This window comes from Ceratotherium simum, chromosome 11, assembly GCF_057802395.1.
Source record: "Ceratotherium simum simum isolate JZ-2026a chromosome 11, ASM5780239v1, whole genome shotgun sequence".
NCBI lineage: Eukaryota > Metazoa > Chordata > Mammalia > Perissodactyla > Rhinocerotidae > Ceratotherium > Ceratotherium simum.
This window is the reverse complement of record NC_141910.1, coordinates 12422529-12443880: the sequence shown is the minus strand read 5'-3', so window position 1 is coordinate 12443880 and position 21352 is coordinate 12422529. Positions and strand designations below refer to the sequence as shown.

At 47.0% G+C, this 21352-nt stretch overlaps 1 protein-coding gene and 2 pseudogenes across 6 annotated transcripts in view; 2 read left to right on the top strand and 1 right to left on the bottom strand.

Annotated features, from left to right (window-relative positions):
- Positions 1–7461: 7461 nt before the first annotated feature.
- LOC101396921 (adaptin ear-binding coat-associated protein 1 pseudogene) lies at positions 7462–8224 on the top strand (annotated as a pseudogene).
- A 42-nt stretch (positions 8225–8266) lies between these two features.
- LOC101397194 (transcription initiation factor TFIID subunit 13 pseudogene) lies at positions 8267–9011 on the top strand (annotated as a pseudogene).
- Positions 9012–14008: 4997 nt separating this feature from the next.
- DCTN1 (dynactin subunit 1) overlaps positions 14009–21352 on the bottom strand; it is a 28639-nt gene continuing 21295 nt past the window's right edge. For 5 of the 6 annotated variants that reach the window (XM_004437152.3, XM_087436547.1, XM_014792687.2 and 2 more), the window contains 15 exons: positions 21036–21196; positions 20761–20929; positions 20432–20500; positions 20126–20188; positions 19864–20013; positions 19539–19700; positions 19324–19455; positions 18975–19100; positions 18600–18742; positions 18166–18332; positions 16424–16557; positions 16113–16305; positions 15506–15585; positions 14880–14969; positions 14009–14464 (listed from right to left, as the gene is read on the bottom strand). In XM_004437152.3, the coding sequence (XP_004437209.1) occupies positions 14327–14464; positions 14880–14969; positions 15506–15585; positions 16113–16305; positions 16424–16557; positions 18166–18332; positions 18600–18742; positions 18975–19100; positions 19324–19455; positions 19539–19700; positions 19864–20013; positions 20126–20188; positions 20432–20500; positions 20761–20929; positions 21036–21196 (1977 nt within the window). In that variant the 3' untranslated portion in view covers positions 14009–14326. The remainder of the gene's footprint in view (positions 14465–14879; positions 14970–15505; positions 15586–16112; positions 16306–16423; positions 16558–18165; positions 18333–18599; positions 18743–18974; positions 19101–19323; positions 19456–19538; positions 19701–19863; positions 20014–20125; positions 20189–20431; positions 20501–20760; positions 20930–21035; positions 21197–21352) is intronic. The other variant, XM_087436546.1, reaches the window with a different exon arrangement.

Below are 21352 nucleotides of genomic sequence, written 5' to 3'. Positions count from 1 at the left end.
CTAAGGGCTCTGGATTTCTAAGTCAGACTTTCATCAAAGGCTGGTGACTCTTTCTTTGGAAAGCCAACTGATCTCCAGGGGTCCTGATACACAAGAACTACACAGCCTGTTACATCTAGAGAGAGAGATGTGCACTAGCTCCCTGGCTTCTCATGCATCTCCTCCATCTCATTCCCTAAAAAACCCAAGAAGCAGATCCTTGGTAAGAAGATGCCTCCTTAGGGTTGGAAAGCTTAGTTGAAGTGGGGATTTTTATACAAGTATCATGTTTCCTGGACGCTTAGGAACCTCCAATAAGATGCCGTAAATAACCCTTATTGAATTGGAAGAAGCGTGAAGTAGGCACAGGACCAACCACTGTGACTTCCATGGCTGAAGAGCATGGATTGAAGAGGGGTAGTTAGACCTTTGTGCAGAGACTATAACTAGGTATAGATCTCAGCCCCTGGCTGTAGAGGTCTGACAGTGCACAGATGCGCACGTGCATACATGCTCCCCTCTCTGAAGGTGGGGACAGGGGAGCGCAGAATAGCAACACTACTACAGGACCACCTGGCCATTATCTCACTTGTCCTTTACTGTGTTGGAATAGTTACAGATTCACTTAAACAATCACATTGTCCGTTATCTTTGCTCTCTAAGTTGCACAGGCCTTTAGCAAAAAGCAATAAAATTCTCACCTGACCCTCACTGGCTGGCGATTCCTGCCTTTACTACTTGGTTGATTCACTTACATCCCCAAACCAGCACCTACAACCCAGCTGTAACTCTATATTTCAAGTCCACTCTACTCACCCCCAGCGCAGTGGCCGTTGCTCCTGGGCCCTTGAATCCAATCCCTTTAGGGCGGCCCTTGCTGTTGGAATCCACCCACCTCTCCTTTTTTCTACCTCTGTTAACATAGCCCCTCCTCTATTGCCTCACCAACCAACTATTTTAGAACCAAAAAGTCTTTGTCTATTCATAGACACTGTAAAAGTAACATTCGTTTTATGTTTTTTAATCTCTTGTCTGTGTCTTCCATGATTCTCAATGGCTTATCTAATCAGCATGCCCTCGGGAGGTTCATCACTTGCCCGTTTAGCTTGTCCAAGCACAAGGAAGCCAGCTGAGGCATTTACCCAGGGAGAGTCAGCTCCTTAAAAATAGACAATCCTCGGGAAAGATGTCAGACCTTTTGCCTCTTCTCTCCATAGGCCTGAGATTAAGGAGAACGTTCCACATCCCACAGCCACTCCAGCTCTGCAAACCCTAATTCCTGACTCTTCAGAGGAGGATACAGACAAGGAAAACAAAGAAGGCATTTGAACACACCAACTGCAAGAAAACGTGGCGTACTTTGTGATTTTTCTAAGTTTTATGTTGATTTTTGCCCTCATTTTATTAATTCCTTTTTTGTAAGTAGAAAAGATGTGATGAGGGAGCAATAAGTGGAAAACAGGAAGTTTGGAGGGAGGTGAGAAGGGAGAGACAGTGAGGGGAAAAGAAAAGCAGTACCACTGTGGGGAGGTGGGCACACAGTGTGGGGGGCGGGGAAGAGGAGCATGCTGGGAAGTCTCTGGCAGTCAAGGCATCTCTAGGCACTAGCTATTGGGCTTGGTACCTACACACACCTTTCCTCCTTTAACTCTCTCAGCAGTCTTGGGAGGAGAGCATTGTCATTCCCAGCCTTGCAGATATGGAAACTGAGGCTCAGAGAATATAATACTTGCCATGGACTCAGAGACATAGGGGGAAGAGCAGGGGTTGGAAGTTCCATTAAAAAATGAACTCCACCCCTCTTCTTCCACAGGCCCTTCTGTGGATTCTCTGTCTCCAGATCCATATTTCAGGGTTTACCTTCCCTTTCAGTTAGGAAATTTATCTTCTGCTTTAAAGTTCTCACTTTATTCCTAGATCAGGTGGAGTTTTCCCTCAGTGGGAAAGCCACACCCTTGGACCTAGGGCCTGCCTACAGCCGACAAGAGGAAAGATGTGTTTCAGAGGCCATGACTGAACCATCACATTAACCCTACATCCTATTTCTCTTAATAACCCATGGAATCAAAGACTGGCAACTCTAGGGTGACCAACTTATCCAGGTTTGCCTGAGACTTCCCTGGTGTAGAAATTAATAAAAGAAACCTTAATTAAATGAGAGTCCAGAAGCCCTGTAAGGGGAGCTCTCATGCCTTATCATATATCCTCAATTACACCAAACATGAAGAGACTAACCCTTGCATCTTGGACAGGAAGTAAAACTACTCTACTACTGAAGGAAGATTTCTCTCCCCACTTGGCAACAGCCCAGCCAACGAGAAATGCTGCAGCTCAGCCAATGAGAAGCCATTGCACCGCTGAACCTTACTTTCTCCCAAAGGACTTTCCTTTAGAACAGACTCTTCCTACCTCAATTTTTCTCTATAAAAGCAGCTCCCCTCCTTTGTTTTCTGGATTTGCCTAGAGTTCGTCATAGCATGCACATCCTGAATTACAATTCTTTTGGCTATTTCCAAATAAACTCATTTTGAGGATAAAATAACAGACAAATTTGCTTTTTAAGTTGACGCTGGTTTTAGCACTGAAAGTCACCCCACCCAGGAAACCCCTCCTGTCAGATCAGAACAGCCTAGGCCACAGGACACAGTCTTGGGCCTCAGGGAGTTTCCAGCTGGTTGGGGATTAGGCAAATTCACAGCAGAAGAGTATGATGCCCCAAAAAGAAGCACAAAGGGAGGGAGGGGTTCAGTAAAAGAAAAACTACATGTGTTTGGAGAACTAATTCATTCCACAAATGGTCATTGCTTGCCTTCTAAAGGCCAGGCCCTAGCCGATGTGAAAGAAACACTTCCTGGAGAAAATGGCCTTCAGAAGGACAGAGAAGGGATAGGGTAGGGGTAGGATTTGGAACAGCAGAACTGCCAAGGGGATATTTGAGGCAGAGGGAAGGAGCCATAAAAATAAAGACCTGAGAGGTGGAAGAATATGGCATATCCCAGGAAGTAGGGGGCAGTTTCCCTGGTACGGGGCAGGTGTGGGGAGAAAAAGGTTAGGGCCTGGTAGATAGGCTGGACCATTATAGAGGATGCATAAACATCAGCAAATGGGTCTGAACTCAAAGGAATGTGGAATGGGACTTTGTACAAGAATGGAATAATTGGCTTCAGAGTAGATTGTAGCACAGGTGGAAAGACCAGTTGGGATGTTACTGCCAAACATTTAAGTGAAACCTTTTGGATTCTACCCACCCAGGTTTTGTTTAAATAATTTGGACATTTAGTTCAGATAGTTTTTAGTTGATTTTTCATTTTGCTTTTCACTTCATACAGGAATTTGAGGGTGAGCTTCACCCTGGGTTGGTGAGGGGATGGGAAGGTATGGGACAGAGAGCTTTCTCTCCAGGATGCACAAAGGAAACAGGTTTGCAGGCTGAGGATCCTTCCTGGTGGAGGAAGTAGGGAGGGAACTGCCCTTGCAGCAAAGTGCTTTCCTCTTTATGTCCAGTGTCCACTGCGAGTTGGCTGGAGCACTGTTTGTTCCTCTGTCTGGCCCTAAAGCCACCTTAGCTGTCAACCAAAGCACGTTCTTATCTACTTTTGGTTTTTGGCTTAAAACAACAAACATTTATTATTTCAAAGTTTCTCTTGGTCCAGAGTTCTTGTTTACTTTGAGATCCTTTCTGCCTTGCTGTAGAGGGACAGCCATTCACCTCCTGTGTGTGAGCAAAGGGACAGGTAGGGTGGAGTAGTGGGGCGCACAGCCTGAAGTCCCCCATTACCACTGACTGCCACAATGCCTGCTATCTCAGAGCCTCAGGGTTTCCCACTCTACTTCCTTCTTGGGTAACTCCCTCTCTTCTCTGTGTTGGGAAGCAGGTTCCTCAGCAAATATGATGTAAGTGTAGCTAATTGGTGGAACCCAATTTATATCTAGAATTCTAGCAGCAAGGGATACTGGGAAGTAAAGTTTTTGGGTTTCCAATCTCTCCAATTAGGAGGGTGAAAAGGAGACTAAGAGAGCCAATCTAAGCATCTACCAGGGTTTGTAAGATTTTACCTGTTGGTAAAGCTATATTTGATTTTCCAACTGACTATAGTGTCTTTGTTCCATAAAACAGAACCCAAGGTGGGGAGGGTGGTAAGAGGCATCCCTTCCCCTATGGTGCCCAAGCCTGGGCCACTCAGCCATGGCTAGGATGCCGGCTCTGTTAGGAAGAACATGGCAGTCCCACATGAACCATGTGACTGGAGTGGGGCTGGAGGACTTTCCCACAGAAGGAAGAGGGGCTGGATGTCAGGTCCCAAGGAATCTACTTCCCAAAGTACATCCTTCCCTGTTTTCTAGCACTGCTGTGTAATTTTTCCCTTTTCTTTCTTTCATTTATTAAAAAATGTAACTTCAGTTTGATTTAGGGAGGAAAGAGTATTAAATATAAGAGTTCAGTTCACCATTGTGAACTAGAGTTTTTGATTTCTATTAAGGTTGAATTTTTTTTCACTTGGTATTGAACAATTGTACTTTTTGTGAATTGCTATTCATATCCATGTTTATATTAGTGTGTTTCCCTTTTTCTTATTTATTTATGAGTTCTTTATCATATATTGTAAACAATTTTCTGTGTTTGTCATTTGTCATTCAATCTTGTTTATGGTCTTTTTTCTTCTTTTCCTTACAGAAGGGTTTAGTGTGTGTGTGTGTGTGTGAGAGAGAGAGAGAGAGAGAGAGAGAGAATTTTAATGAAGTCAAATTTATTCATATTTTCCTTTAAGTTTTCTAGTTTTGTTGTCAATCTTAGAAATGCTTTAACTATCCCCAAGTTTATGTACCCCTATATTTTCTTCTAGTTCTTTTCTGTTTTTATATTTAAATATTCAATCCATCTGGACTTTAATTTGGTGTATGGTATAAGGATTTATCTTGATTATTTTTCCCAAGTATTACATCACCATTTGTCAAATTATGTACCCTCCATCTTCTGGTTTGAAATGCTACCTTTATCACACTGAACATTTCTGCATGCTGAGTCTGCGCTCAGCCAACCATCCTGACAGCACGTCCTACACTCGGTCTCCTTCTGCTGCCACTTACTCCCCACTCAAACCACTGTGTTCTGATTTCTGCCCCTACCGTCTCACAAACATTTCTCTGGCAAAGCTCATCATCAGATTCCTAATCGCCAAAGTCTGTGGATGCTTTTCAGGTCTTTTCTTGATGGACCTCTCAATTACATTTGACATTGTTGACAATTCTTTCCTCTTGAAATCCCTTCTTTTGGGGGTGGTTTTCTTTGCCTGTTTCTTTTGTTTTGGTATATTGTGGGACTTCTGGGTCATTGGATTTGTGCGTCTTCATCTTCGCTAAATAATGCCACACTGTTTTCTAGAGGGGTTGTAGTACTTCACACCCCCAGCAGTGTGAGATAGTCTAACTGCATTATTTAAGGACAAGATTGGTAGATCTAGGATGCTCTGGGTCTCTGCCCCCTGGCATTTGCTCAGTTCTCCTTTTGCACCTTCTCCCCACAAACCTTCTCCTCTCTCCTGTGAGCTTGAGTCCTGCTGCTGACCTGAGCCAACTCCACCAGCATCACCATTCTCCCCACAACACAAAACAATTGAGAGCTTTAAAGACTCACCTTTCTAAAACCTCCTTTTTGCATTTTGTTCCATGTTCCAAAATCACCAGCGGCTTTCCAGGGCAGTCAAATTAAGTCTGAACTCCTTGGATTGGCACCCAAGGCCTTCCCTTGCCTGGCTTCCTCATTCCTCCCAAGCCTTATCTCCCCTTACTCCCTAAGGGGGCACACTTGAATCCAGCCAAGGGACCCATCCTGCTGGTAAGGGTGCAAACCGGTACAGCCACTCTGCAGAAACAATGTGGCAATATTTAATAAAGATGAAAATACACATACCAAACGACCAAGCAATTTCACTTTTGTACACGTGTACCAGGGCACATGAACAAGGATGTTTATATAGCATGGTTTGAAGGTGCTAAAACTTGGAAGCAACCCAAATGTCCATCAAGGGTAGAATAAGTTGTTCCAGTCTCTGCACCCCCCCCCACTGACCCCAGGTCAGTGCGCATGTTACTTTTTCAGACAACATATCTTCATTTAAAACAGGAGCTCAACTACCTTCCAAAATAAAGAGTTGGGAATTTTTTCCACTGAAAAATGAATTTCCAATATCATTGTGTTAATATTTAGGAAAACTCTAACAAGTTGTGGTCGTGTTTTACCATTCTGTTCATCTAAGTGCTCCTTTTCTTTATTTAATTCACTTTTTAAAGATTTATATACAGTAAAATCCATTCTCTTTTGGTGTTCAGTTCTATGAGTGTTAACAAATGCATAGAGCCTATCCTTCATTTTTTTTCTTCTTTACAAAGGAGTATCAGGATGGGTTTAAAGTGATTTATCTCAGATTTTGTTCACTGGGGCTTTGGATAACAAAGTTTGATTTCACAACTTGATAGGCAAACTTGTGTTTACTCCATGAGTTCACGAAAGTTCAGTTCCACCTATTGGTCCTTGTTCAATTGTTTGAGTAGGTCCTGATTGCCTGCCAGGATGGCCAGTCCTGGGCTGACCCTTTCCACTAAGATCAGAAGGGTCTCTTCTGACTTTTATTCTCTTTGGAAACCTGATAAGCGTTTGGTGCCGCTGAAGGGCCTAGCCAAGGATCTTTCTAAATCAGGTGCCCTTGACTACCAAGTATGTAGGCAACCTGAAACTCCAGAGGAGGGTTTGCCATATCTTAGCTACCTTGTCTTCTAGAAAGTGTCAAGATTTGATGGCCTAAGCATTAGGGGAAATGAATACTTCTCTTCACTTCTCTGAGAGAGGCAGGGAACACTGTACCACTAGTAATGATACAGCTTTCAAAGTACATTAAATCAGCTGACTATTTAACCATAAGTCCACTATTCCATTTGCTCTGACATTACCCCCCCCAAAAAATAAAATTTTTCATGGATATAAAATAAAAACCTAGAAATACTTGCATGCCATCCCTTTAAGAGACCAACCACTACCTCACCCAATATTTCACCCCTCCCCACCCGAGTTGTTTTGACCTTTCTACTTCAGTGGGTAACTTCACAAAAATGGGATGCTAGGCCTCACCAAGATGGCGACCCTGATGGCCAGCCTCTCTGGGGTGAGTAGGAATTAGCATCTCCTACAAGTTCCCAGGTGATGCTGATGCTGTTGGTCAGGGGACCACACTTTGAGAATCACTATTCTAAATCTAACTAACAATTTATAGGAAATGCAGAAGGGAGAGGAACCTATTAACACCATGAGGATGCATTAAAAAAAAAAACCCAGATTCTGAGATATAGTTCCTTCAGCAAATAAATTATAAGGAAAAAGCAAGCAAGAAAGAACCTACAGATTAAAGAAGACTTAATAGGCAGGGAGAAAAGGGCCAAGATAGTAGCCCAGTCAGAGTACAAGCCATATCCTGAACATGAAGCTGAATGTCAACATCTACTAGATTCTGCCTGGGGGTCTTCAATACGGCTACAGTCTGGAATTCGGCCCCGCCTTCTTGGACTGGTCACACCCAAAGCACTTTAAAAGGGAAGACTGCCTCTATCAACTCGAGTATATAGTATCAGGGGAGCTCTGTGCTCAGGCACCAGTAGAACAATATCCTGGTATTGCTGAGTAGACAGTGACAGATTCCAGCTTCTACTTTGTAATCTGGTCCCAGGATGACCCTGGGCATAGTGCTTTCATTGGTATTTGCTTCACAGATCAGGGTGATGCCTTTGACTTTAACACCCCTTTTCAAAATCACTTCAAGTGGGTAAAGCAGGTACCTGAGATGTCCAAAGAACCCCAGGAAATGGACACTCATCCCAAGTTGGAGCTGGGCTTCAAGGAAAGACAGATCATCAAGTTGAGTAATGGGAACGTTATAACCAAGAGATGACGTATTTTGAAGCCCAGGACTGCAAGGGACTGGAGGCCTAAGTTTATTCTCAACCCCACCTGAAGGCAATGTCCCTATTCCCCCTCCATCCTCCGAGGTCACCATCAGCAATCATGTCACCCCACCACCCATTCCAAATCTAACCATGGAGGCAATGTCACACATTTCCTTTTAGGGTGGGATTCTCCTGCTCATGTCATGACACCAGCTCCAGTCTCTGAGCAATGACTTGGGGAAACTCTGGCACTGCATCCAGCTCTGTTCCTAACCTGGCACCACAGCCATCCAACTGAGTCCAGGTCTGAATACCATTGGCAGGTCATCAAGGACAGACCTGAAGAATAAAAATGACCTTGAGCAAGCAGTGAATACAATAAAATATAGAAAAAAGAAACCCTGTAGAAGAGAATCCAAACATTATAAACTTAGACAAGGTAAAAGAACACTCTAGTGAACAAAAATTGGCAGAGAATCTTCAGAAAAAACAAAAAAACCTGCTAACTTCCTCATCTTTCAGAGTACAGAGCCAGCTGAAATTGTCTAGAATTGAAACATCCTTAAAATGATGCCCAGCTCAAAAAAAAAAATATGACCTTGAGAAGATAGGGAAGAAAACCCCACCTTTGAGGAACAAAATGAAGAAATTGGAGGTATATAAGGTAGACTTGGTAAAACAAAGAGATTTTTCTCTAAAGAATTACAATGTATGGTGTATGGGTTTAGGGATGATCAGAATCCTTACACTGAGCCAGTGGATATTCTTAAAGACTGCCATAGAGTTCATCCCTGAAATGACTCAAAAATTGGAAGACAAAGTCGAGTTCAAGTTGAAGATATCATCTTCTTGATTTGAAAGGACCATGGAAGTTTGCTAGGGTTAAAGTCTTGTTTACTATGAGTGATACAAGTGAAGAATTGAAACAAGCTAGAAAAGCACTTGATGAAGCCTATTATGGATCTTGACGCCTTTTGTAATTTCTGACACCTTTTTGTAATTATCTTCTGGGGAGACCATATATAGTAACTGAATATTGTTTACAGTAAGGTCCTGATATCTAACCATGTAAGTGAAAGATGGAGAAACACAAAATTTTCCTGTCTTTGATTTTAGAGTGCTATTTGAGATCTTACTTGCCTGCCTTTATATTACCATACTTGAATTACTTACTGGATTTTAATGACCACAGAAAAGTTCAAGTATCTTGCAAACCACACAGTTCCTTCTGACTTTTGACATCTAAATGATGAAGCAGTACTTGTTTTAGGTGTCTTTGTGCACCTATTAGGTGTACGCTATCCTATAGCTGTTTAATATGTAAAATCTAAATGTCACCTTTGACCCCATGACAGCTAAAACGTGTTTCATGTATTCTCAAGTTTCTAGACAGCAGTAATCTAACAGATTATTAAGGATAGTTAATTGGTTTGTGTTTCTCTTAAGTAGAAGATGATATAGGAATATAGTCTTTTGTAAACATGTTTCTGTCTTACAAGATAATTTGTTCTAATATTTTTTTCTTCAGATAGTGATTTTTTGGAGAAACTAAATTCCATGGGAATGCTTCAGTGTTGGAAAGCTTTTTTGATTTAAAAGCTTTGGGGCTTATACATATTATTCGTCAGGTTGTAAGATAACGCATTTTTCCAGATCATATTTAAGCTTCTAAAATAAATGCTTTCAGTAGTAGCTGGAATGGCATGGCTTTAAAAGCTGATGGCAGAATAAGTATTTGGGGTAGTTTTATTAACATATTTGTTAGAACTTGTTCATTTTGGAAATGTGTACTTGACTAAGATCAAATATGGCTGTGGAAACCACGTCCTCAAATTCCTATAGTTCAGGATATACAGATTTTGCATGTATTTAACTATATCGTATTAAATTATTATTGCACTTAGCTTAAAATAAAGATGGAGATTCATGTAAAGGGATCAATGAATGTTACTACTTGTGAAACTGAACGTTTTGTGTGCCACTTATAAACATTACCTATAAATCAGTACTTGGGAAAATTCTACATTCTTAACCTATTAATATCAGGAATAAAGTATGAAAAATTAAACAAAAAAAAATGACCTTGGGGGCACAAATCTTTGAGAAGTTGGAAACCCCTTCCCTCCCCCAAAAGTAAAACTGCTGGACAATCTTTTTCTTAGCTTCTCCACTGCCTGCAAACTGCTTTATGTCATTCCCCTTTGTTGTTACTTGCAGTGCAGCCAAGAGAGGATCTGCCATCTGCTGCTCATTAACCAGGCAGGAATAGTGGGTCTTACCATACTTGTGGCTGACTGTGAAGGGCTCAGCAGACCAGGGGGAAATGACCTCTAATGTCTGTAAAATTCTTCTTCACCTTTTAAATTCCTCAACTTATTTCAGGGTCATCCTATGATCCTGATGTGCCTCTTCGTCAAGTCCTATTCAGCAATTTCAAGGGGACAAAAAAACCTTGCCATTTCCTTCTCCAGTAAGCCAATTCTCTGAAAATGGGTACACTTGCCTCAGTGATTATAAATCCAGAATTTGGACAGCGATAGGGATGGAGAAAGTCGTCTTTCCTGGTCACTGTTCTATACCCTTCTTCACCGCATTAAGGGCTGACCGTGGCTCCATCACCCACTCGTGCATTGACAAGTCTCTTCCTATAAGATGGTTGTGTCAGTGGCACGTCTACTATTCTCTTCTGTTGGTTGAAAAGTGCAACATCTTTGCCCAGTGGGTGTGGTGGAATGAAGCAAGTTCAAGGGGCTGTTTTAAGTTATATTCTAGTGAAGCATTTATTTTCTTGTAGCTCCATCCAGTTGCCGCATTTGAAGCAAAACTTTACTTGGTATTGTCCTATTATTTAATCTAAAGTCAAAGGGTTTTGAATTTTTAACCTGATCTGTGGAGGACAGAGGTTGAAAGCTATTAACTCTTGTTCAACAGCCATGTTGCCTTGCTGCCTGGGTGTCTGTCTGGCCCCTTTCCATAAACATTTTTTCTTCAATCCTTATAGCTCTTCAGTAGAAATCTGTTCTATCTATCATCATTTGTAAAGTCGGAGAGTCACAACTTCAGCAATTTGACAGGTTTGCCAAAGAGAAGGCTTTGGTACCCATCACCTAGAGTATCTCAAAAGCAGGTTCCTCTCCCATCACTTTCCTTTCCCTTTGCCCAGCCTTTCCATATACAATGCTGTGAGGAGAGTGCTCCTTTTCAGGCAGATGGGCACTATCTAGTTGGTTCATTAATGGGCAATTCGAGGCAGAAATAAGAGGATATAATCTCTTTTCTTAACACCAATTTGGATGCTGTTATGGATTGAATGTTTGTGTCCCTCAAAATTCATATGTTGAAATCTAATCCCCAACGTGATGGTATTTGAAGGCAGGACCTGTGGCAGGTGATTAGGTCATGTGTGTGGAACCCTCATGAATGGGATTAGTGCCCTTATAAGAGGCCAGAGGGCTGGCTTACTCTCCTTCTGCCATGTGAGGAGGATAAGAGAAGTCAGCTGCCTGCAACTAGAAGAGCACTCTCCCAGAACCTGACCATGCTGGCACCTGGTCTCAGACTTCCAGCTTCCAGAACTGCAAGAAATAAATTTTTGTTAAGCCACCCAGTTTACGGTATTTTGTTATAGCAGCCTTAGCTAGGACAGATGCTTACACTCTGAATGAAGGAAATCCTTATACTTACTTTCAAAATATATTCTCTCCTTGACTTCCGTCTTTTATCCCTCTCTAATTTTGGGTCCATTTTTTTTCATTGTACTCCCCCTCCGGCAGCTCTATTCTTGCAGAGCCATGGCAGGACATCTTTAAATTAATGTTCTAAATAGAAAACACTAAAACGAAAAATCTCTTCAATCACTAGTGACTAAGTACTGGGAACTGATGTGCTCAATCTTCTTCCATGTTGTGCTCTTTGTATTCTCAGATGATAATATATTATTTGAATTGCTGACACATTAAAAATGAAGTTTAAGATATATGCATACAAAGCATATGTTGTATTGGTGTAATAATGGTAATTTAGAATATGGTACTCAAGAGACAACTACTTGTATGTAGTGTATTATCCTTCTCTTGAACCTTACCCAAATCCACATACTGTAAAACAAAACAAAACATTTAAGGAACAACGGAACACTGGATATTTGACAAATTATTTTTTTAGGTATATTAGTGGTATTGTAGTTTTCTTAAGAGTGCTATCTTTTAGGGATATTAAAATACTTTTGGATGAAATAAGATGATGTCTGGGATTTGCTTCAAAATAATCTGGGAAAGGAGAGTGAAGACGGGACATAGATGAAACAAGGTCAGGAAAGGATAAATATGGGCACGTGGAGATTCACTACACTCTACTCTCTTGTGTGTTAAAATTTCCCATAATAAAAAGTAACAAAACAAAACATGGGGTGATAGACATATATTTACTCTGACACCAATTATGTGAGTAAGACAAATCCACGTCTCATCCCCGACCTCCCCAGCATTCTGGGGAGGAATGGAGACCAAACGTCCCAGGCCGCCCCTCTAAGCCCTTCAGCAGTAGCGGCCATCTGTCCCTGGGAGCAGCAGTGCCTGTTTAAGCTGGCACATGTGGTGGAGACGCTGGAAGGCTGGGTGAATGGACATGCTTCTCAATATACTTAGAGAAGAGGGCTACACAGAGCATAACACCCACAGGAGGCAGGAGGGGCCGCCTGCCCTCAGATCCCATGTTCTCCAGATGCCCTGGGCCTACCTGACAGGGATCAAGGTATTCAGTGCTATGAAGCCTCCCCAGTTGGGCACCTGGAGCTGTGGAGCACACGTGCTCCTGGTTCACTTTCAGGCCCAAGGCTGGGTAGGGCGGAATTGGCTCTGGGGCCTTGCACACTTCCTAGGATTCGCCAGCAGAGACTCAGGTCTCCGTATTGCCCCCACTCCTGCTCCCCACCGTGCAGTAGCATAGAAAATGAGAATCAAGCAGGTAAATTCAAATTGGGGTTGGGGGGAGTGCCACAAACCTTTGACTCTCCCTCAGGCTTGGCCTCCTAAGAGGAAGAAGAAACAGTGCCTGGATGGTAGAAAAAAGATGGGGACCACCATGGAAACAAGCCGAAAGCTGGGGCACCGAGGACTGCCTATCCTTTGGGACCCAAAGTATGGTTATTTGCATCATAAGTCTATGTCTTGGGAGTGTGGCTGCTTGTATTTCATTACCTTTTGATTTGTTCAATATCAGCCTCTCTCAGGTATCCTTTTTTGAGTTCTTGTGTCAAGCATGCTATCTCATTGAACCTTCCCCTGAAGATTACCTGAGGAAGGAATACCACCTAAGGAAGGTGCTATTAGCCTCATATTACATATACAGAAACTGAGGTCAAGAGGTTAAGCAACTTCCCTGAGTTCAAACAGCTTATATCCCAAGAGGTGGGATATAAGCCTTATTCTTACTTCACAAAGCTGTCTCCACGTTGGGGAAAGTGATGTTGACCTTGGGAATCTGCCCAAGAACTCCAAAAAGAGAGGGGTCCCTAGGGGCAAAATTGAGACTGTTCATACCCCACCCCTCCCAACCACCAGCCAGTCTGCTTGGTTCTCATGTTACAACCGGCAGTTCTGGGTTTGGATGGATCAAAGGAGGCTGTTTCCATGCTGTGCTGCATCCTTGGTACAAAGTGCTTCACAAGCCCCCTTTATCCCCATCATCACATGCCAGTTTCCAGAAACCTCTTAGGCCCCATGAGCAGCTCCCATTACCATCTACAGGCAATGATGCTTGTGTCAGCTGTCTGCCATCCTCTGGCTACCCAACTTCCACAAATGAACATCAGGACACAGTAGTGCACAAATGCTGCTCTCTCCCCTTTCTCGCCACTGCGACCCAATTTCTGCTCCCTCTATCCCACCTAGACTGCTCTGGTCAGCTCACTAGCCCTTTCCCACTTGCTTACAGTAACACATTGCACATGAATTTGAGGGACGCATGAATTTCTGGTCAGTACAGCGAGGAGCCCTCAAATATGGCACAGCCAAAGCCTCCTTAGCATCCCTTCTCCTCCACTCCTGCTCTGAGCCAAATGGTCCAAGGCCCACTCTCAACACCACACAGAAAGCACTGAAGCAGAAGCTGCTTTAATCAAGGGGTGAAGTCCTCATCAGGCGGACCTCACTCGACCTTTGGTGGTGGGGTCTCAGCCTACCCCCCACATGCCCTGAGGCCCCTCGGGAAGGAGGGAACAGCCAAATAGCAAATTCTGGCAGAGGCCAGGGAGTGGAAATAGGGAACCCAAGTCAAGGGGCAGGGCACTGACAGGTGGGAGTGAAGCTGAACAGGGCAGAAACAGCTTTACACACACGGTTCTACCTAGGGGCTGGCTGAGGTGGCTGTGCATCGGGCAGTGGGTAGAAGGGGACAGCGGGGGAAGGAGCTCTTAGGAGATGAGGCGACCGTGAAGCTGGTTCAGCTGCTCCTGGGTCAGCACCAGCCGGTGTCGCTGTCCAAGGCCAGCCGCACACGAGAAGGTCACTTTGCCCATGTAGACAGTGTCATCTTGTTGCTCCTCCTTGGCCTGGGAGTTGGCAAGGAGAAGAGACCCCCAGGTCAGGGGCTCACTGAGCTGTGTGCCACTGGAGGGGCCCTGAGCCCCGAGACCAAAGTAGCCCCTGGGAGCCAGGTTTTTGAGCTCCTAGGCTATGGTGATCACATTTTCCAAATCAGAATTGGGGTACATAGCCTGACAAGGGAGTTTTGAGCCCCTCCTGGTGTGAAAAGTCATAGAAGATGTTTAACTGCTAAAATATTGGAATTTCTGGAAGCACTGCAAGCACTCTTCAGTTACTTGCAAGTAAGACTCGGGAAGATAATTCAGGATATGTAGTTGTTGAATCTGAGACCCTAGAGGCCTCTTCAAATTCTGGAGGAGAGGGGAAAGACCCACCTGAGCCCTCCATCCTGCCCATCCTCCTCCCCACGCTCCCCCTTACCCTGAGGAAGGCCGACGAAGGGAAAGTGGCAAAGTCAGTGGGGACCATGGCTCCAGGGCGCTGAGATACAGTCTCCTTGAGGACTTCATCCTATTGTAGGAGAAGGGGAACAAAGGTTCATTTAGGGGACCTCCACAGACTAGCCCAGTATCTCCCTGGTTTCAGAGGGACACTAACACCAGGGGAGCAGGGACCCAGTCCTCTCTATCACCTTACTTTTGCTCTCACCTCCAACCCCATCCCCACCCAACATCCTTACTTTATAATACTTACCCTTTAAGGCCCAACTCAGATTCTATGGCCTCTGGGAAGCCATCCCCAACCATTCTAACCCCCAGTGATCTCAGCTCTGAAAGAAGCTGCAGCTGAACTGCACACTCAAAAGATAATCCCAGCTCAACCCATTTTGTTAATGAGAATCTACCTTCTGTTTGCACCAAGACACTGAGCTCCCAAGACAGGAACCCTGCCTTCCCTTCCACCTCCCCTGCAATGTGCCATCTAGCACAGGGCTGGGCCCAGAGGAACTCTGGGAGTGCCTGTGGAAATGAATATGCTAAGGGCTCCACTAGGGAAAGCTCTGAAGCGAGCCCTGTTGGGTGAGGAAGGGTGGGGTCTGAGCTGACCTTGAGCTTCTCGATGGTGTCACTTAGGGACTTGAGCTGAGCCACTTGCTCCAGGAGCTGGGCCGACGGGCTCTTGGCAGCTGTGGGGATAGAAGGCTAGTGAGGCCCACCAAGGCCCAGGCAGACAGCTGTACTGGATTAAGGGTCAACAGTGCAGATCCTGGATCCTCTCATGGAACAGGCACATAAAAGAGTGGGTGACTTGGGGGCTGGCCCGGTGGCATAGCGTTAAGTGACCGCACTCCGCTTCGGTGGCCCGAGGGTTCACAGGTTCGGATCCCAGGCGCGCACTGACACACCGCTTGTCAAGCCATGCTGTGGCAGCGTCCCATGTAAAGCAGAGGAAGATGGGCATGGATGTTAGCCCAGGGCCAACCTTCCTCGGCAAAAAGATTGGCATTGGATGTTAGCTCAGGGCTGATCTTTCCCACAGAAAAAAAAAAAAAAAAGAGTGGGTGACTCAAGTAAACTGAACACTGAGGCCAAAGAGCACTGCTGGGAAGAGCCTCTACAATGTGGGAATGTGGGAACTGCCTGGACAGGGGCTACATCCCAGGGGTAAGAGGAGGGGGTGTGCTATTCATCTCAGCGGTTGGCAGGTCCATACCAGGGTTGGTGCGAGTGATGTCTACCACGTGAGTGTGCGTGCTCAGCTGATTCAATGTCTCCAGCAGCTGGTTGGTCTTACGATACAGTGCTCCAGCTGCTAGCTCACTGCCAAGGCCCTCATGGGGTGGGAGGGAGAGCTTTGCCACATGCAGAGGAGGCAGGGCTGCTAAGGATGCTTTCATCTGGGCTCCCTGTGGGGAGGAAAAAAGGGGTGGGGGTGGTAAGAGATGACAGAAGGCCTCTGCTGTCTATCATCAATGTGGGAGGTACGCTCCACCTCCAGCCCAGTCCTCCCTGTGACTCTCTCACCTTGAGGATGCTGTTCTCATGCTGGAGCTGGGAGATGTGCAGCCTCATGGCAGAGATCTGCTGAAGCAGCAGTGGTGAGTCCTTCACCAGCCCAGGACCTGGCACAGACCCCGGAGCCTGCCCAGGGGCACCTCCTGTGGGTACCACAACAAATGTCATCAACCCCAGGTGGAGAGGGTTGAAGATGGGCTCCATCCCTGCTCATCTCCTTTCCTTAGCCCCTCCCACCTCCTGATCTGGTTACTCCCAAGGTGGAAGTTTCACCCTGTTCCCCCAGCCCCAATTTCCATCATCCCTGGCAACCCCCAACCAGGGTGAGTCTCTACCTCGCTGCTGTTCTTCTGTGCTCGGGATAGCCCGTGGGGGAGCAGGAAAAGAGGAGAGGAGAATTAGATGACTTAGGGATTAGGGAGACACACCACAGGAATCCTAGACACGACCTCCAGGAAAACCCTTATGCTGATCACCACACCTTCTCTAACAAGAGCCTTCTACCTTTAGAGAAAGAACAAATATGTGTGAAAGATAAGAAAAGGGAGTGAGGCCACCAGACAGGGTGTGAGAAAGAGCTGCAGTGGGACCCGTGCTTTGAAGGAAGCCCTTGGGGCCCAAGGCCATTCCTGCCTCCCTGCCTCATGCTCCACCTCCAAGAAGGGCAGAAGGAACGCTCCCAAGACCCCGATATGTCTACACCCTTAGTGCTCACCAGCAGCAAAGCTTAAGTTGAGGATGCAGGTATATTCCCGTGACCCTCAGGGTTCCCCATTGCTCTGAGGTAAAAGACCCCTTTTTTGGTGAGAAGTTTCATAAATTCAGAAGCAGTATTTGTTTAAAAAGCCTGTGCTACAACAACACAACGTGGTAATTCTGGACACTCCTTCCCCAAGGAACAGGAGCCATCTGTACCACAGGAGTCTCAAGTCAAGAAGGTACTTGGTCTACTCCCAAGATCGAGAGGCACCAGTGACAGGGGCTTTTATGAAGATAAGACCCTAGGTGAGGCCAGCTGACAGGACAGTACAGCAGGGGAGGTCTAGAGGTCTTGAAGGCTTATTTCCAGGGCAAGGAGTTTGTCTTCTGGAGGTGAGAAGGGTGAGTAAGAAACTGAAAAACTATTGGACAGATGAGAACTAAGATGGCAGTGGCCACTTCCTTGGTCAGGAAACTAGAGACCGGTCCTGGAAGCCAGAAGAACTCTGGATAAGGAGCCCTGACCCTGACCACACTAAGAGGCCAGGCAAAGGTCAGAACACAAGCCCCAAGTGAAACTGGGAGAATTCAGCAATGGAAGAGACAACCACACCACAGGGTGAAGCCATGTGAACTCGATGGGGAAAACACAGTGCGCAAGCAGAAGAGCAATCAAGAGCAAGCAGGAGGCACAGCTGGATACTGCAGCACAGTTAGCCCAGTCTGCAGCAGGCTGATGACTCTCTGGGATATAGGGCTGGGTCAGAAAGGCCAGAGTGCAGACCCAGAAGAGACATCTACTAGAGTCCAATTGTCGTAATTCTGAGCTTCACTGACAACTTAGTAACGCCCCCTCAGTCAGTGGGACTCTGTACATATCTTCGAGAAAAGTAAAAATTTGATGAAAGCTGCCACAGAGTGCAATTGGGCAAGCACACTCCTGGCTGAACATCCAGGGATAAGAGGAGGGCAGAAGTCAAACTGAGGCCAAGGACAGGAGGAAAAGCATTCAGTCTCCTCTGGGCCAGTGCTGCCTGTGCCACTGCACTCACCACCAGCAATGCCAGAGACCAGGGTAGCAATACCCGAGGGAGGGGGCCCCCGGAGCCCCTCGATCGTGCGCTTGGACTGGCTGTTCAGCCGCTGCTTTAGCTCTGCCTTCTCTGCCTCTAGCTGGTCGATGTCAGCCTGGAGTGCATCCATCGTCTCCTCAAACTCTCTGTGAAAGAGAATTTGGGCTTGGGCAGTGTCCCTTCCCCACGGCCCGCCGCCCCCAGTCCTGACAGGTCTTTGGAGTAGCCCTGCTGGTGAGCCAGGGGCAGCACAGGGTGATACAATGGGGCTGGCAGTCCGGGAGGAAAATGGTGTCTGTTCCCCCGGGGAGTCTCACTAGGAGAAAGCCCGGGTAGGGAATGGGTTAGGAGGCAGAGAGCCACTGGCAGAAGGGAGGGCTGCAGTAAGCAGGGGCCCGGGGAAGGTGCCTGACTTCTCCTTCTTCCGCAGCAGCGCCTGGGTCTCCTCCAGCCGAGTCTGGACTTTCTCAGTGCGCTCATCTGCATCCTTGGCAGCACTGTCCAGCTTCTTCTCCAGGAGGCTGAGCCGCACGTTGGCCTCACTCAGCTCCTCCCCCTGGATGAGGGCAGAGAGCTTCTAGTTCCCCTACATCCTCCCATGGCCCCCCAGGAACCTGGGATAGCCCAAGAGATAGCAAGCTCCCTAAGGGCCCATAAGAGCTCCCAATGATCACAGGCACCACTTCTCCCCTCAACCCCCAACCTGTCTCAGTCCAGATTCCCAACACTCACTGTTGCCCTGTGCCCCACCATACTTCCTAGCCCCCACAAGCCTACCCCACCCTCACCTTGATCTTGAGTGACTTCTTCAACTCCTTGATAACCGTCTCTCGGTCTTCAAGCTTCAAGCCCAGGCCCTCAGCATCTGTGATCTCCGCACGAAGGGCTGCAGCCCGCAGCTCAACTGGGGGAGGCTAAGGGTCGGGGTGGGAGCAGAGAGCAGGGTGGGGAGAGGAGGGCACCAATGTGCTCCTTTCAGAAAGATCCAGTCATAGGGAAAATCTGCTTGCCTTCTAAGCAGAGTGGGGCTCTTCAGATTTCTTCCTCCTGCCTCCCAGCCCTCCCACAACTAGCAGCAGCTCTGCAGGTCTTGCTCCTCCAAGCCCCTGGAGCCCCTTCAAGGAGCTCCCCACTCACCTTGCTGGGGGGCCTCTCTGCATCATACTCTCCCTCCTGCATGGCTGTGGCCAACTTGTTCATGGTACTGATGAGGATGCTGCACGACTGACGCAGACACTCGTAGGGGCTGCTAGAGGGGGTCCCGTAGATCTGCAGGAGCCAAGGGCAGCAATGAAAACCCCACATTGGCCACCTGACACCCCAACACCTTCTGCCCAGCCATCCAGGCCCACCTGCTCGCTTGCTTTGAAAGCCAGCTCCTCCAGGGCAGCCACAGGCAGTCCCTCATTCTCCGCCAAGGGGGCAATGAGCTGGGCAGCAGCAGCTGCCACTTCCTGCAGCACAGCCACCACCCACGTCAAGTGTTTCCTGCAGTCTAGGAGTGTGTTGGATACCTGCACAACAGGCCAGAGTCAGGAGCCCACCCTGGGTCTAGCATCGCAGCTCCCAACTACCTCAAAACTGTTCTTGTCCCCTGACCAGATCCAGATCTTGACATGCTGGGCCCCTCCAGGTTCTACTCGGCTTCCTTCCCTTCCCCCCTCAACAGCCCTAAACCTGTGGTCCAAAGGCCAGTGCAGCTGGGATCCCAGGAGCGTCTGTCCCTGGCATTCGCCTTCGGATCTTCTTGCAGAACTGGCGGATGTCACTGCATGATGTTTCCAGGTCCCGGAGCAGGAGGGCAATATCTGAAGCCTCCTGCCCACCCTACTCAGGGAATAGGAAATGAATGAGGAGCCAAGTGAGTATTAGGGCTGGAGGTGAGGAGGTGGGGACTAAGAAGGAAGAGGAGCTCAAACAGATCTAGTCGTGCTCTCACCTGCAAGAAGGCACGCAGCCTCGCCACCTCCACGCTCATGCAGTCCAGGGCACTCTGGGTGAACTGTGAGGACAGAAGCCTGTGGTTGTCAGCCCCCAACAGAAGCCCTTCTGCTCCATCATCATCTCTAAGAAGTCTCTACCCTAGGCTGACCCCCATAGGAGTGGGTTCTCTGGCTTCCCTGATCTGGCCTTAATGACCCTGTTCCAGTCTTGTGGAACACCCCTTCAGGGTCAGATCTCTTGATCTGATGTCCTCCATTTCTGATTTCTATAGGAGGCTCAATCAGTGGCCCACATACTTCACCTTAATGTGGTCGGCCAACTGCATGGTACTGTCCTCAGGCTGTTCTGCGAGGTGGATGCTGTACAGATGCTGAGAAGAGATGACAAAGAAATAGATAGCCTTTAGACCTTGGAAGGATGGAGAATTCTTCCCAAACTGCAATCTGAGCCTCTGTCATCCTGGGACGCCAGAGGTACACGAGAATCTGAAACCCTCAAGGAGCTATATCCTAAGGCAAATTCATCTAAGAGCAAGCCAAGCCTCAAGCAGCCAGCCTGGGTGAAACCAACAGCCCCCAGCAGGAGAAACCTCCCTCCCGCCCTCACCAAGCCCAAATTCTTGCCCCAGACCTGGTAGTACTTGATGGCCTTGGTGAGAGGCTCTACATTAACAGTCTCATCCAGCTGATCCTTGTGCAGCAGCTCAATCAGGAAATCCAAGGAGCGCTCGTGGGCACTCATCTCAGGGTAGAGGCTGCCCACCTTCTTATACACATCCACATTGCACTGAGAGAGGGCACTAGAGACCAGAGAAGGGCCCTATGAGGCCAGGGCCTGCCAGGCAATCTCAGTTCCAGCCAATCTCGGCCCCATGGCCCTGGAGTGAGGGCTCAGGGGTCACTTACTGTTCATAGCGGTGGAGTGTGGCCTGCAGCAGACTCAGCGAGTACACCAGCCCAGCAGCAAAGCTGAGCTGTTCCCCAGCAGCTCCTCGAAGCCCGGGCCGCTCTGAACAATTCTCACTTAGTTCAAACTTCTCCTGGGCCTGCTTCCGGATCAGCTCTGCCTGTCGGAAGAAGCACCAGGGACTTGGGGCTCAGAGCAGAGGACAGAGAACACAGATTCAGGAATACAGGACACAGAGCTGAGCAACTACAGGGCGGGGAAGGGCTGGGGGTGGGGTGTGGTATGGACACACATAGGGGAGAAAGCAGTAATAGCT